Here is a 15,996-nt window from a genome sequence, read left to right on the forward strand (position 1 = left end):
ACTGAAAAAACCTGTCCCAGTGTGTGTGTGTGTGTTGTACAGTCCCTACCCTCTCACTCTCTCCCCCCTCAGTTGTCCAAGGTGTGTCTGGGGGCTCGGTGTGGGTCTCCTTTCCCCCTCCCCTTCCTCTCTCCTACTTCCATTGGCTGGGTGTATCTGCGTTTAGTCTTCCTGCGTCTCTTCCCTGAGCACCAGACCCTCTCACAGTACTCCTCCACCTGCTGGGAGTCCCCATAGCCTATCAGCTGGAGAAACTCCTTGTACCACAGCTGTGAGGAAGGGCCTGTTCCTGGGTCTGGCAGCCTGGATGTAGTACCAGGGCCTGTCAGCCTGGAGGTAGGGCCTGGAGCTGGGGCTGGGGCTAAGGATAACCCTGGCAGGGCTCCTTGTAGCCTGGAACTTGGGTCAGAGTTGGAACCAGGGTGGGGGCCTGGAGAGGTATCTATAGGGAGGTGACAGGTTGCTTTTTTCTCCCCCTCTCCCTCCCCCTCCTCCCCTGTCCTGTGTATCAGGGCCCCAACCTTCTGCCCTCCCAACACGTGTAGCGTGACCCTCAGTAGGGTGTGGACATAGCCATGTTCCACCGTCTGACACACGTACACACCAGCATCCCCGCTCCGAACACGCAGGAACAGCAGCCCGTGGGTTGTGATAACTACACGCTCATCACCTCCGACCTGGAGGTAGGGAGAGAAGGGTAAGGTTAAAAAGAGATGGGAAAGCAGGGAATAGGGGAGGAAAGTGATGTTTGTGTGTGTCTCACCTCCTCTCTGTCTGGGTCCCTCTGTATGTACCACATGACTCTGGCCTGTAGAGAACGAGGGGTACACTCTAGTAGAGTACTGTTACTCTCTACCCCATACACCTGCCTCTCCGCTGCACCCTGGTACTGCTCCCCTACTGAGACATCAGGAGACATTAGATGTGAGATATAAAAAAGAGGACAACATAGTAATTCAACTTACAGTGATCTCTTTTATCCTCATGCCTGTCACACAAAGCTTCTCCATACACACTTCTCTATCATCCACAGGTAAAAACAATTATGGAACTGAGCTTCAAAATTATAAGCTGCATGAAACATACCTCATAGGAGGTAAATCTCAGATGGGACAGCTTCGCACACACACACACACACACACACACACACACACACACACACACACACACACACACACACACACACACACACACACACACACACACACACACACACACACACACACACACACACACACACACACACACAAAATGTCAGGACTTTTTGGAGTGTAGAAATGTTTGACCATTAAAATATTTGTATATTCCTTAACCCAAAGATTTTCCAAAGATTGGTAAACTGCCGCGGTCATCCCCCTCTTCAAAGGGGGTGACACTCTAGACCCAAACTGCTACAGACCTATATCTATCCTACCCTGTCTTTCTACGGTCTTCGAAAGCCAAGTTAACAAACAGATTACCGACCATTTCGAATTCCATTGTACCTTCCCAGCTATGCAATCTGGTTTCCGAGCTGGTCATGGGTGCACCTCAGCCACGCTCAAGGTCCTAAACGACATCATAACTGCCATCGATAAGAGACAGTACTGTGCAGCCATCTTCATCGACCTGGCCAAGGCTTTCGACTCTGTCAATCACCACATTCTTATTGGCAGACTCGACAGCCTTGGTTTCTCAAATGACTGCCTCGCCTGGTTTACCAACTACTTGTCTGATAGAGTTCAGTGTGTCAAATCGGAGGGCCTGTTGTCCGGACCTCTGACAGCCTCTATGGGGGTGTCACAGGGTTCAAACCTCGGGCCGATACTCTTCTCTGTATACATCAATGATGTTGCTCTTGCTGCTGGTGATTCTCTGATACACCTCTCCGCAGACGACACCATTCTGTATACTTCTGGCCCTTCTGGCCTCCAACACTACTCAACAAACTGGATGCAGTCTATCACAGTCCCATCCGTTTTTGTCACCAAAGCCCCATATACTACCCACCATTGCGACCTGTACGCTCTCGTTGGTTGGCCCTTGCTTCATACTCGTCGCCAAACCCACTGGCTACAGGTTATCTACAAGTCTCTGCTAGGTAAAGCCCCGCCTTAGCTCACTGGTCACCATAGCATCACGCGCTCCAGCAGGTATATCTCACTGGTCACCCCCAAAGCCAATTCCTCCTTTGGTCATCTTTCCTTCCAGTTCTCTGCTGCCTATGACTGGAACAAACTGCAACATTCTCTGAAGCTGGAGACTCGTATCTCCCTCACTAGCTTTAAGAACCAGCTGTCAGAGCAGCTCACAGATCACTGCACCTGTACACAGCCCATCTATCTGCCTACCTCATCCCCATACTGTATTTATCTTGCTCCTGTGCACCCCAGTATCTCTACTTGCACATTCATCTTCTGCACATCTACCATTTCAGTGTTTAATTGCTATATTAAAATGACTTCGCCACCAACGATATGTATTGCCTTAACTCCCTTATCTTACCTCATTTGCACTCACTGTATATAGACTTTTTGTTTTCTTTTGTTCTACTGTATTATTGACTATGTTTTGTTTATTCCATGTGTAACTCTGTGTTGTTGTATGTGTCGAATTGCTACGCTTTATCTTGGCCAGGTCGCAGTTGCAAATGAGAACTTGTTCTCAACTAGCCTACCTGGTTAAATAAAGGTGAAACATATATATATATATTTTTAAAACCCCCAACCCTAACCCTAAACCTAACCCTAACCTTAACCTTAACCTTAACCTTAACCTAAACCTAACCCTAACCCTAACCCTAACCCTAACCCCAAATACCATAACCTTAAACCTAACCTTAACCCTAGTTGTAACACTAAATCGAACCCTTATGCTTAAAATAGCATTTGAACAAATTCAGGACCTCAAAAAAGTCCTGACTATATTGTTTTCCTACCTTTTCGGGACTTTCAGGTGAAATATTAGGTCTTTGGGGTCCTGATAATGTAGGAAAACAAACACACACACACAGACTGACCATCAATCTGTAGCCCGTTGCACAGCTGTACAGCGTTGCCATGGCGAACATCCTGTCTCCTGAATCGTCTACTGAGAGAGAGGGGTAAGGGAGGAGGGTGTTAGATTGGCATTTGAGAGAGTGAGATAAGAACAGAGAGGAATTAGAGAGGATAGAGGTGCTGGATGAGGTGCTAATGAGTGATATGTGATCCCTCTGCACCTCTGTGCTTGTGCACATGTGCATGAGTCTGTGTCTGTGTGTGACTGTACATGCCTGTGTGTCTTGTGTGTTTGTGTCTCACCTCTTGGTGTAAACCCCAGCAGGGTAGTATCGTGAGCAGGTGATTCCATCCCAGGCGCAGTAAGGGTCCCTCGCTAGGCAACAGTCGGCACACTCAGACCCGTACAGGTCACACTGATGGAGCCTCACCTGAGCCACACCAACCTCAGAACCCACATATAGCTGTTGCTATGGAAACGACAAAACAGGGACAGAAATGAATGGAGGTACACATTGGAGTATATATCGAGCACAGGAGGATGGTGGCACCTTAATTGGGGAGACAGGGCTTGTGGTAATGACTGGAGCGGAGTCAGTGGAATGGTATCAAATACATCAAACACATGGTTTCCAGGTGTTTGATGTCATTCCATTTGGTCCGTTCCAGCCATTAACATGAGCCGTTCAGCCCTCAGCAGCCTCCTGTGATATCAAGAACATAAAATGCATTACATTACCCACATTCAGATGTCAATACACTGTGATCCTGTGGTTAGATGAAGGTACTACAGTTTTAAACAACCGCACAACATTGTTTTTTAAATTAATTAAACATTTTAAGACAATACATAGTTTTCATACCCGTTTAGCTGATATGATGATCTCAGTTATTGGAAAAGGGACCTATAAAGAAGTCAAATATATATATTTTTTAACTTCCACAATTAAATCAAATTGTTGAGTGCCAATCTTCTTTATGTGTGCAATGACTATTGTTTGCCACTTGGTGGCGGTGACTAACAACAGTACCTTGAACACCTGCAGTTCCTCCAGCAGCACTTCCTCTATGGTGTCTGTGTCTTTGTTGTAGATGGTGATAACCTTCAACACCACAGAGTCGCCTACGGGAGAGAGTATCATCTGATGTAAATGTAACCCTTTCACCAATACAACCACCCATTCAGAAAGGAAATCCAAATGGAAGAGTCACATTTTTGTCACATTTTTGGAGATCAAAATATTTTAAGCAAGTTCTCATGAAAGACAGATTGAGTGACTTTAATCATTTGAATACTTTGAACACTGGGCATACAGTGAGTGATACTGTATGCCCAGTGGAGGTAGCACTAACCCTGAAGATACAGTACACAGCACTGGACAATTTCAGGATTTGTACCTGTTCCTATATACAGAACATGATAGTGTCCATCCTGGGCCTGGACACGGTCCACAGCGATCTGAGTCAGTCTCCTCCCCCCTGGCTCTGTCTGCAGTAGAACTGGTCTGCGGTGGAGGGGGAGGACCGGGCTAAACATGACGGGGTGGGAACGCACGAATCGCAGAACCTCATCAGGGAACTCCTTAGAACCTGAGAACCCACCACCATTCACCTCACTGGCACACTGGAAAGAGAGAGGAAGGGAAAGAGATGGAGAGGGAGAAGGGATAAAGAGAGAGAGAGAGAGAGAGAGAGAGAGAGATGGGGAGAATACATTCTGGAATAAGAAAATAGCATTACACTGTGATAGACTACAATGATTCACTGATGTACCAGACATCCCTCCTGCCCTGCAATGCTCGAACAAGCTCTGAGAACCAATGCGCCTGTCTGACATAGTTGTCTATTTTTCGTTATATACTGTATACAGTACCAGTCAAAAGTTTGGACACACCTACTCATTCAAGGGTTTTCTTTATTTGTACTATTTTCTACATAGTAAAATGACAGTGAAGACATCAAAACTATGAAATATCACATATGGAATCATGTAGTAACCAAAACATATATATTTGAGATTCTTTAAAGTAGCCACCCTTTGCCTTGATGACAGCTTTGAACACACTTGACATTCTCTCAACCAGCTTCACCTGGAAAGCTTTTCCAACAGTATTGAAGGGGTTCCCACATATGCTGAGAACTTGTTGGCTGCTTTTCCTTCACTCTGCGGTCCAACTTCTACCATCTCAAATGTTTTTTTTTGGTTACTACATGATTCCATATGTGTTATTTCATAGTTTTGATGTCTTCACTATTATTTTACAATGTAGAAAACAGTAAAAATAAAGAGAAACTCTTGAATGGGTAGGTGTGTCCAAACATTTGAGTGGTACTGTATATACAGTGCACTTGGAAAGTATTCAGACCCCTAGACTTTTTCCACATTTTGTTACGTTACTGCCTTGTTCTGAAATCGATTAAATGTATTTTTCCCTCAACAATCTACAAACAATACCCCATAATGACATGTCATGCAGATTCAGAAATGTTTGCAAATGTATAAATTTTTGAACAGAAATATCTTAGTTACATAAGTATGTCCTGTTTCCATTGATCATCCTAGAGATGTTTCTACAACTTAATTGGAGTCCACCTGTGGTAAATTCAATTGATTGGACAGGATTTGGAAAGGCACATACCTGTCTATATAAGATTCCACTGTTGACAGTTCATGTCAGAGCAAAAACCATGAGGTCGAAGGAAATGTCCGCAGAGCTCCGAGACAGGATTGTGATGAGGCACAGATCTGGGGAAGGGTACCAAAACATTTCTGCAGCATTGAAGCTGCCCAAGAACACAGTGTTCTCCATCATTCTTAAATGGAAGAAGTTTGGAACCATCAAGACTCTTCCTAGAGTTGGCCGCTTGACCAAACTGAGCAATCAGGGGAGAAGGGCCTTGGTCAGGGAGGTGTCCAAGACCCCAATAGTTACTCTGACAGAGCGGAGATGGGAGAAGTGGAGATGGGAGAACCTTCCAAGAGGACAACCATCTCTGCAGCACTCTACCGATCAGGCCTTTATGGTAAAGTGGCCAGACGGAAGACACACCTCAGTAAAAGGCTCTTGACAGTCTGCTTGGAGTTTGCCAAAGACTCTCAGACCATGAGAAACAAGATTCTCTAGTCTGATGAAACCAAGACTGGGCCTGATTGCCAAGCGCAATGTCTGGAGGAGACCTGGTACCATCCCTACGGTGAAGCATGGTGGTGGCAGCATCATGCTGTGGGGATGTTTTTCAGTGTTAGGGACTGGGAGACTATTCAGGATCAAGGGAAACATGATCAAAGCAAAGTACAGAGAGTTCCTTGATGAAAACCTGCTCCAGAACGCTCAGGACCTCAGACTGGGGCAAACGTTAATCTTCCAACAGGACAACGACCCTAGGCAAAACAATGCAAAAGTGGCTTCGGGACAAGTCTCTGAATGTCCTTGAGTGGCCCAGCCAGAGCCCGGACTTGAACCCGATTGAACATATCTGGAGAGGCCTGAAAATAGCTGTGCAGCGATGCTCCCCATCCAACCTGACAGAGCTTCAGAGGATCTGCAGAGAAGAATTGGAGACACTCACCAAAAACAGGTGTGCCACGCATGTAAGACTCAAGGCTTTAATCGCTGCCAAGGTGCTTCAACAAAGTACTGAGTAAAGGGTCTGAATACTTATGTAATGTAATATTTCAGTTTTTTATTTGTAATACATTCTGCTTCATCATTATGGAGTATTGTGTGTATATTAATTAAAGAAAAAAACGACTTAATACATTTTTGAAAATTTTGCTGGAATGTAACAAAATGTGGAAAAAGTGAAGGGGTCTTAATACTTCCTGAATGCAATGTATATGATTAATGCTGTCAGTAACCCCTCCAAAAAGTAATTTATAAAACATTTTCATTTCCATATGTACTAGGAAGCTAAGCATTTGTTTCTGGTGCTTCAAGAATGTGACTGATCAAAGTGCCTCAGGACTTGAAAAATAAATCATTGAACTGATTGAAAGTATAAGGGAATATAGTGAACAAATGCCGTGGTCAAGGCGCCAGTGCAATGAGTGGAGCTAACTCAGAGGATCAAAAGCACGTCTCAATTTTAGTTTAGAAAGCGATCTCACTGCAGAAGTGACGGTTACAGGGATGGTTAAAAACAGCTTGATTGCCGTAGGAACATCAGGGAAATTGTGCAGACGCGAGTGGTGCTTCAAATACAGCAGTTCTGCAACATCTTTAATTGAGCTTCTCGCATTCTCCTTTGTTTTTATTGACAACCTCAATACGTTACAGAAAGAGATTAAGTGTCCAGGTAGGTCTGGGACAGGTCGTCTGGATACTGGACAGCCAACAACTTGGCAGATGCAAACAGATGATCATCTTTAGCGACCAACTGTTCTTGAGGGCTCAAACAAAAAAAGCGGTTAGCGATTTTGTTCATACTGGTGAACTGGCCTTTGAGTTGTGTGGTTGCAAAATCAACAGTCCCTTATCTCTGGTATATCTTGGCATGCCTCATTCAAGATACGTTCAAATTATGTGAAGCACAATGGACATATAATGCACAATGTCTCAGGAAAGACCGTTTGGGTTGTCAATACTCAATATAGAAAACGGTTGGGCCGGCAACCTGGACCTACAGGCCGCTGTGAAAACATTTGCACATAAAAATGCAAGGCGACGCCGTCGCATATTGCAGCTCCTATAGGCCTCTACATAGAAAAAAAGAGATTAGCATTAATAATACAATCTTAGAAAAAAGGGTTCCAAAAAGCTTATTCAGCTGTTCCCATAAGAGAACCCTTTTTGATTCCAGGTAGAACCATTTTGGGTTCCATGGGTTCCATTCCCTCTGTAGAAAGAAGCCAAAATGGTTCTACCTATAACCAAAAGGGTTCGTCAAAGGGTTCTCCTATGGGGACAGGTTTAGGTAGAACCTTTGTTTTTAAGACTGTAGACTGGTTTTACACCATTTTCTATCCAAGCTGGGAGAGAGCGTGAGGACGGCTCATGTCATGCAGATTCAGGTAGGCTTACAAGAGTGTGCTATATTTTTAAGAAATACGTTGGTTGCTGATTAGTATGCTGTTGTCTCTAACATTCATTTCACAATCTGCAATGTTTGAATTTCCAACTTTAATACTGAACCAGTAATTACATTGTTGCCACCAGCCAGCAGTCTAAATGGACGCCCTGCGACACCATGTGCTGGGAGGTCCAGAGAAACTGCGTTATGCCAGTGCAATGATTGCTACTAAAGCTGTGTGTTACTGTATAAAAACATAATATAGCATGCTTGTATTGGATTCAGGCCTAGATTGTCCTCTTCCCTGATGTTAGCTGCAGAGATAGCTACAGTAGCTATGACATTCACAGGAAAGGTTCTACAACAACTTGTAACACTATGTATCTGCAAAGGGCGGCTGCCACAGACAGGGGAGCGCTGAGAATTTACAATTCTGCTGCTTGAATATCACCTTGTTCAAAATGATTGTTGAAATTGTATGGTTTGGATATATGGAGTTTGCTGTGATGGAGGTGCACCGCTTAAGCAAATTCATAAACGACCTTATCATGTTACATCCACCATGCAGTGCTTGGACCCTTATTCATCAGGTTTGGAGAGGCAATCAGGTATATTGATAAGTCAGTAGATGTTGTCGCTGTTGGAACAGGACTCACAGATCCGGGGCGTGGGTAGGGGACCCGGCCTTCGTAGGGGGTCCAGTGGTGCTCTGGTCTCTCCCGGTGGGCAAACTGACCGTTGAATGCGGATCGCACATCATCCATGTGGTACACACACACCGCATAGCCCTGGAACACAGCACTATGGAGGGGAGAGAAATGTATGTTGATATGTTCATTTCAATATACCAGTAAATGGTATGAACATTAAAAACATGACTCAGCTGACCTTGTAGTGCTGAAGAGGCCAAAAATCTCTGGATTCTTCTCATCCTTGTTCTTCAACACAAATACATCCTCTGAAATGTGACATTTAATAACAGATTAATTTATTTGGAATACATGCATAACAATGAGCTAATGAGGCGTGATTTTGCCTAACAGAGTAAATGTTCTCACTCGTCAGGACACCGTTGTTCAGAGGAGCTAGAAAACATCACAGCTAACACAACCACTTCAAACTGAAGCTGGAAAGACTAAACTAGCTGCAATTTGTTTCATTTGACCTTTTTTCAATTGACCTTTTTTTGTATATATGCCTAAAAATTATGCCAGCTGATTCATTATTTTAGCTGGCTAAGAAACGCTTCCTGATTTTCTGTCTCATCCTGACTCCTGAAATGTTCATTACTATGGGACAGAAAGACAGCAAGGTTTACGCAAATCTCCTCCATTGAAAACTAAATGTTAGTCTAAAAGTAATGTGAGATCATTTCTAGATGCTTTTTATAGTGGAGATCAAGTTTTTACATTGCCTGGCTGGGTAGATGAGACAGTGGATTGTGCAGTCAGATGGAAATAGGCATTTTAACGTCATAGATTTATCCGGTGGTAACTTGTGGAATAGACACCTGCTGAAATGCAGTTTTGGCAAATCAGTATTCAGGATTAGACCCACCCGTTGGGTGGCAAATCAGTATTCAGGATTAGACCCATAAACGTTGCTATGGAGTTGCTACTGTAAGAGAGTTTATAGCTACTGGCTACCTGCTGTTAGCTAAAAAACCTAGATAGTAAATGAAAAAATGGACAATAAAAATGACAAAGGATAGGAAAAAGGACGGGAAAACAAATAACTAAACTTACAAGCAAGAGAAAACAATTCACACAGAAAACAAGAAAGGTAGGCTTGGTTTATGTTCTAAAACATCTAGGTACAACTAACCAAGTGCAAACCAGCTTTAACATCTACTGTATCCAGCTGTAATCAACTAAGATGGATACATTTACAAGCCCCAAGCTCAGCAACCTTGCTATCAAATATGCAGAAGGTATTGCCAGTGAAGCAGGGAAGAAGAAATATAAAGCAAAGGTTTTAGACGAGCACCCAGAGACCCTAAGAGCAGACTTTATGCTACAAAAAGAGAAAGAAATCTATGTGGATCTTCTATTTTTCACTGAACGTCCAAATGTTTGGCATGCAGCCCAGCGCAAAGCAAACAAACATCTTAAAATGTCTGGAAACAAGACCATGAGACAGTTTTATGTGGACACAACCCCAAAATTGAATTCATATTACTATATATAATAATGGAACAGTAATGATCTGATGCCAGTCTAGAGCTGTTTGAAGAAGAGTTCGACAGAATGCATCCTTTAGTGGATGCCTGCAACACCCAAAACTTGGGGTTAAAAAATAGGAGGCCCACAGTACATCACTCCCTCCTTTACCTGTAGCAGCTGTGTGCACCCCAAAAACTGTAACTACCCTGACCTGCCAACCTCCCAGCAGTCTGAACACTTTCAGCTGAACACACATCCAGAGGACAAGGGACAGGATCCGGTTCAACCCAGGAGACTGCCCAAAACTGCTGATACACTAATGGGAAGTATCTGGAAGATAAGAGACTATTCCCAAGACAACAGACAGCTAAATTATGGTGTCCCACTACTGACAGTGCACTATAACTGCTCTATCAAGCCAAGCTGGAAAGTCTTGACAACCTTACATTACATACGGGGACAAATGACCTGCGCACAATAGGAGAAAGAGGGGTAGAGAAAGCACACACCCTGTTCCCAAGGACAAACATGATTATATCCACCCTTCTACCAAGCAAAGATCTCTCCTGGCAAATGATCCATAATGTCAACCAAAGAATCACCATGGACTGTGCCTCACTACCAAATGTCTGCATCTCTCACCACCCCAACCTGACATGTAAGCACTTGTACGACCACGTACACCTGGTCCATGAAGGATTCAGAATATTTGCCAAGGACCTGAAGGACGCCACATTAGGCAGAGTTCCACAATCATACCAGCCGAGCAACAGAGCCCCCCCACCTCCCCGCTATCTAAGAAGAGAGAGGAGGCCAATTTAATCTCAGATGAGCAAGACACAGACATCTCTTGCCACTACTAACATATCCAACACAAAGGTGTTGAAGCACCTTTGGCAGGGATTACAGCCTCAAGTCTTCTTGGGTATGATGCTACAGAAATACCTTATTTGCATAAGTATTCAGACCCTTTGCTATGAGACTTTAAATTGAGCTCAGGTGCATCCTGTTTCCATTGATCATCCTTGAGATGTTTCTACAACTTGATTGGGGTCCACCTGTGGTAAATTCAATTGATTGGACATGATTTGGAAAGGCACACACCTGTCTATATAAGGTCCCAAAGTTAACAGTGCATGTCAGCGCAAAAACCAAGTCATTACGGACAAAGGAATTGTTCGTAGAGATCCGAGACAGGATTGTGTTGAGCCACCGATCTGGGGAAGGCTATCAACAAATGTCTGCATCATTGAAGGTCCCCAAGAACACAGTGGCCTCCATCATTCTTAAATTGTAGAAGTTTGGAACCACCAAGTCTCTTCCTAGAGCTGATCGCCTGGCCAAACTGAGCAATCGGGAGAGAAGGGCCTTGGTAAGGGAGGAGACCAAAAACCCGATGGTCACTCTGACAGAGCTCCAGAGTTCTTTTTTAAATTCTTAGTTGTATTTAATTAAATGTATTGACTGAAGATTACACAATACACTAGCTGTAGTGTTGTACCTGTATACATTATTATACAGTTGAAGTTGGAAGTTTACATAACCTTAGGTTGGTGTCATTAAAACTTGTTCTTCAACCACTCCACAAATTGTATCCCACCACCCGCCAACCCCTCTTTTATGCTTCTGCTACTCTCTGTTCATCATATATGCATAGTCACTTTGACGATACCTACATGTACATACTACCTCAATAAGCCTGACTAACAGGTGTCTGTATATAGCCTTGTTACTCTTTTTTCAAATGACTTTTTACTGTTGTTTTATTTCTTTACTTACCCCCCCCACACACACACACACACACACATACCTTCTTTTTCCGCACCATTGGTTAGAGCCTGTAAGTAAGCATTTCACTGTAAGGTGTTACTGTAACACCTGTTGTATTCGGCGCACATGACAAATAAACTTTGATTTGATTTGATTAACAAACTATAGTTTGGGCAAGTCGGTTAGGACATCTACTTTGTGCATGACACGAGTAACATTTCCAACAATTGTTTACAGACAGATTATTTCACTTATAATTCACTGTATCACAATTCCAGTGGGTCAGAAGTTTACATACACTAAATTGACTGTGCCTTTAAACAGCTTGGAAAATTTCAGAAAATTATGTAATGGCGTTAGAAGCTTCTGATAGCTAATTGACATCATTTGAGTCAATTGGAGGTGTACCTGTGGATGTATTTGAAGGAAACAGGTACAAAAGTATCTATATCCACAGTAAAACGAGTCCTATATCGACATAACATGCAAAAGGCCCGCTCCAAAACCCACTGACAAGGAAGAAGCCACTGCTTTTTCCAAAACCCCGTGAAACAAAAAGACTGTTTGGCCATCATTACATTTACATTTACAGTCATTTTGCAACTGCACATGACAGTGGAAAAGATCAGGGGAGGGGGTGAGAGGGATTACTAGGTATTCCTTTGGGGTTTCAGAAATGCCCTCTGGTCTGATGAAACAAAATAGAACTGTTTGGCCATCATTACCATTGTTATGTTGAGGAAAAAGGGGGAGGGTTGCAAGCCGAAGAACACCATCCCAACCGTGAAGCATGGGGGTGGCAGCATCATGTTTTGGGGTTGCTTTGCTGCAGGAGGGACTGGTGCACTTCACAAAACCGATGGCATCATGAGGGTGGAATATTATGTGGATATATTGAAGCAACATCTCAAGACATCAGTCAGGAAGTTAAAGCTTGGTCATAAATGGGTCTTCCAAATGGACAATGACCCCAAGCATACTTCCAAAGTTGTGGAAAAATGGATTAAGGACAACAAAGTCAAGGTATTGGAGTGGCCATCACAAAGCCCTGACCTCAATCCAATAGAAAATATGTGGGCAGAACCGAAAGAGCGTGTGTGAGCAAGGATGCCTACAAACCTGAAGCAGTTACACCAGCTCTGTCAGGAGGAATGGGCCAAAATTCACCCAATTTATTGTGTAAAGTGTTTGACCCAAGTTAAACAATTTAAAGGAAATGCTACCAAATACTAATTGAGTGTATGTCAACTTCTGACCCACTAGGAATGAGATGAAAGAAATAAAAGCTGAAATAAATAATTCTCTCTACTATTATTCTGACATTTTACATTAATTCTTAAAATCAAGTGGTAATTCTAACAGACATAAGACAGGGAATTTTTACTAGGATTAAATGTCAGGAATTGTGTAAAACTGAGTTTAAATGTATTTGGCTAAGGTGTATGTGAACTACCGACTTCAACTGTATGTACTATTATTGTTATCACTGAAATTAACTGTATTTCATTATGCTTCTTGCATTGTAGTGTATTTACTGAAATTTAATATCTACAAATTGTGTTTAATGCCAATAAAGCAATCTGAATTTGAATTTGAAGAAAGAGAGATGGAGAGAGAGTGAGAGAAAGAGAGGGAGACAGAGAGAGAGAGAGAGTGGGAGGAAGGGAGAGAGAGCTTCAGGGTTCCATCAAGAAAATGTACTATAGTTATATCCCCTGCCTTCACACACACACACACACACACACACACACACACACACACACACACACACACACACACACACACACACACACACACACACACACACACACACACACACACACACACACACACACACACACACACACACACACACACACACACACACACACACACACACACACACACACACACACACACACACACACACACACACACACACACACACGTCTGTACCTAGCTCGTCAAAGTGTGTGTCGATGCCATTGGGTCCAGCCACAGAGCAGATGAGACGAGTCTTTAGGAAGGAGCTCCAACGATTCACCAACATCCTCTGACCTCCCTGATCATTCTGAAGGGAGAGGATGGAGAAAGGGAGAGGGATGTTTTTCAGCGGAAGGGCAACTTCAAACAGCCAAGACAATGCAGGAGTGGCTTTTGGTTAAGTCTCTGAATGTCCTTGGGTGGCCCAGCCAGAACCCGAACTTGAACTCGATCGAACATCTCTGGAGAGACCTGAAAATTGTTGTGCAGCAACGCTCCCCATCTAACCTGACAGAGCTTGAGAGGATCTGCATAGAAGAATGGGAGAAATTCTCCAATTACAGTTGTGCCAAGCTTGTAGCATCATACCCAAGAAGACATGAGGCTGTAATCGCTGCCAAAGATGCTTCAACAAAGTAAATAGTATGTACATGTGATATTTCAGTTTTTTTTAAATAAATTAGCAAAAGTCCAAAAATTTGATTTTGCTCTGTCATTATGGTGTATTTTGTGTTATTAATCATCTTTAGAATAACAAAATGTGGAAAATGTCAAGGGGTCTGAATACTTTCCAAGGCACAATATGTTTGGAACAAATCCAATACAACATATTACTGAGTACCACTCTCCATATTTTCAAGCATAGTGGTGGCTGCATCGTGTTATCGGTATGCTTGAAATCGTTAAGGACTGGAGAGTTTTTCAGGATAAAAAAGAAACGGAACGGAGCTAATCACAGGTAAAATCTTATAGGAAAACCTGGTTCAGTCTGCTTTCCACCCGACACCTGGAGATGATTTCACCTTTCAGCAGGACAGTAACCTAAATCATAAGGCCAAGTCTATGCTGTAGTTACTTCCAAAGAAGACATTAAATGTTTGTGAGTTGCTGAGTTACAGTTTTAACTTAAAACTGCTTGAAAATCTATGGCAAGACTTGGAAATGGTTGTCTAGTAATGGTCAACAACCAATTTCACAGAGCATGAAGAATTTTGAAAAGAATGTAACATGCATTGACTCATGGGTGTGAATACTTATGGAAATAAGACAATTATGTATTTCATTTTCTATAAATTTACAAGAATTTCTAAAAACATGTTTTCACTTTTTCATAATGTGGTATTGGGTATGGTATTGTGTATGATTTTTTAAAATACATTTTTAATTCAGGCTGTAACAACAAAATGTGGAATAAGTGAAGGGGTATGAATACTTTGAAGGCACTGTATATGGGGATATTCTGGCATGCAGGATAAAGTAAAGCATTAGTTCCGTTCTCACCGCACAGACCCGTCCCACCCTGGTGTAAACAGCCTTGTTAACCCCCTCTGCGTCCGTCCCTCTCTCCGTGAAGAAGAAGTAGACCTTGTCATCATCCCTGTCATTGTTATCAGGAATCACCACCGACCCAATAAACTTAGGCTCTGGAGGAAAGATGACAGTTTCAGAAAGAGAAGTTGAAATTGACCATGTAATGTAATTTAGCTTTCCAGTACAAAGCTCACTGTGCTGTCCTGGAAATGTCATGCAATCTACTTTCATTCAACTTTATTTAGGCGTGAAAGCATATACACTGAGAGTACAAAACATCAAGAACACCTGCTTTTTCCATGACATAGACTGAACAGGTTTATCCAGGTGAATGCAGTGTAGATGAAGGGGAGGAGACAGGTTAATGAAGGATTTTAGCCAAACGAGACATGGATTGTGTATGTGTCAGTGGAGGCTGCTGAGGGGAGGACAGCTCATAACAGATAATAGAATGGAATGAAACACTTTCCAGCCATTACACCACATTCCAGCCAGGTAAGTGTGCCATTCAGAGGGTGAACTCAATATTAGGAAGGTGTTCCTAAAGTTTGGTATACTCAGAGTATACTGTATAGTTTGTGAAAAAGGTACTGTTGGTATTATTATTGTAAATATATGTTTAATCCTCCGTTGTTAATACAATGGAAAGGTCAGATGCTTTATAATCTGAATGTTGAAAGTGAGTGGGCAACAGAGAGAAACAAAATGGTGCAGTTTGAGGCCATGTGGAAGAGAGTGGTGCGGGCGCTGGAGATGGGGGTGTGAGCAGGTGGGTCTGGGCAGGTGTGACGTTGTTGATGAGA

At 42.9% G+C, this 15,996-nt stretch overlaps 1 protein-coding gene across 2 annotated transcripts in view; it reads right to left on the reverse strand.

Moving 5' to 3' along the window:
- The window catches only part of LOC115134208 (semaphorin-3E-like), a 51,841-nt gene that overhangs the window by 1,067 nt on the left and 34,778 nt on the right, over nt 1-15,996 (reverse strand). The window contains exons 7-17 of one of the 2 annotated variants that reach the window (XM_029667953.2): nt 15,164-15,306; nt 13,856-13,970; nt 8,877-8,946; nt 8,645-8,789; nt 4,377-4,602; nt 4,010-4,101; nt 3,842-3,883; nt 3,282-3,448; nt 2,999-3,066; nt 764-900; nt 1-677 (exon numbers count right to left, since the gene is read on the reverse strand). The exon at nt 1-677 is cut by the window's left edge and continues 1,067 nt beyond it. In XM_029667953.2, coding sequence (XP_029523813.2) covers nt 69-677; nt 764-900; nt 2,999-3,066; nt 3,282-3,448; nt 3,842-3,883; nt 4,010-4,101; nt 4,377-4,602; nt 8,645-8,789; nt 8,877-8,946; nt 13,856-13,970; nt 15,164-15,306 — 1,814 coding nt within the window. In that variant the 3' untranslated portion in view covers nt 1-68. Of the gene's footprint in view, nt 678-763; nt 901-2,998; nt 3,070-3,281; nt 3,449-3,841; nt 3,884-4,009; nt 4,102-4,376; nt 4,603-8,644; nt 8,790-8,876; nt 8,947-13,855; nt 13,971-15,163; nt 15,307-15,996 lie in introns of both variants that reach the window. The other variant, XM_029667952.2, reaches the window with a different exon arrangement.

This window comes from Oncorhynchus nerka, linkage group LG9a (assembly GCF_034236695.1).
Source record: "Oncorhynchus nerka isolate Pitt River linkage group LG9a, Oner_Uvic_2.0, whole genome shotgun sequence".
Taxonomy (NCBI): domain Eukaryota; kingdom Metazoa; phylum Chordata; class Actinopteri; order Salmoniformes; family Salmonidae; genus Oncorhynchus; species Oncorhynchus nerka.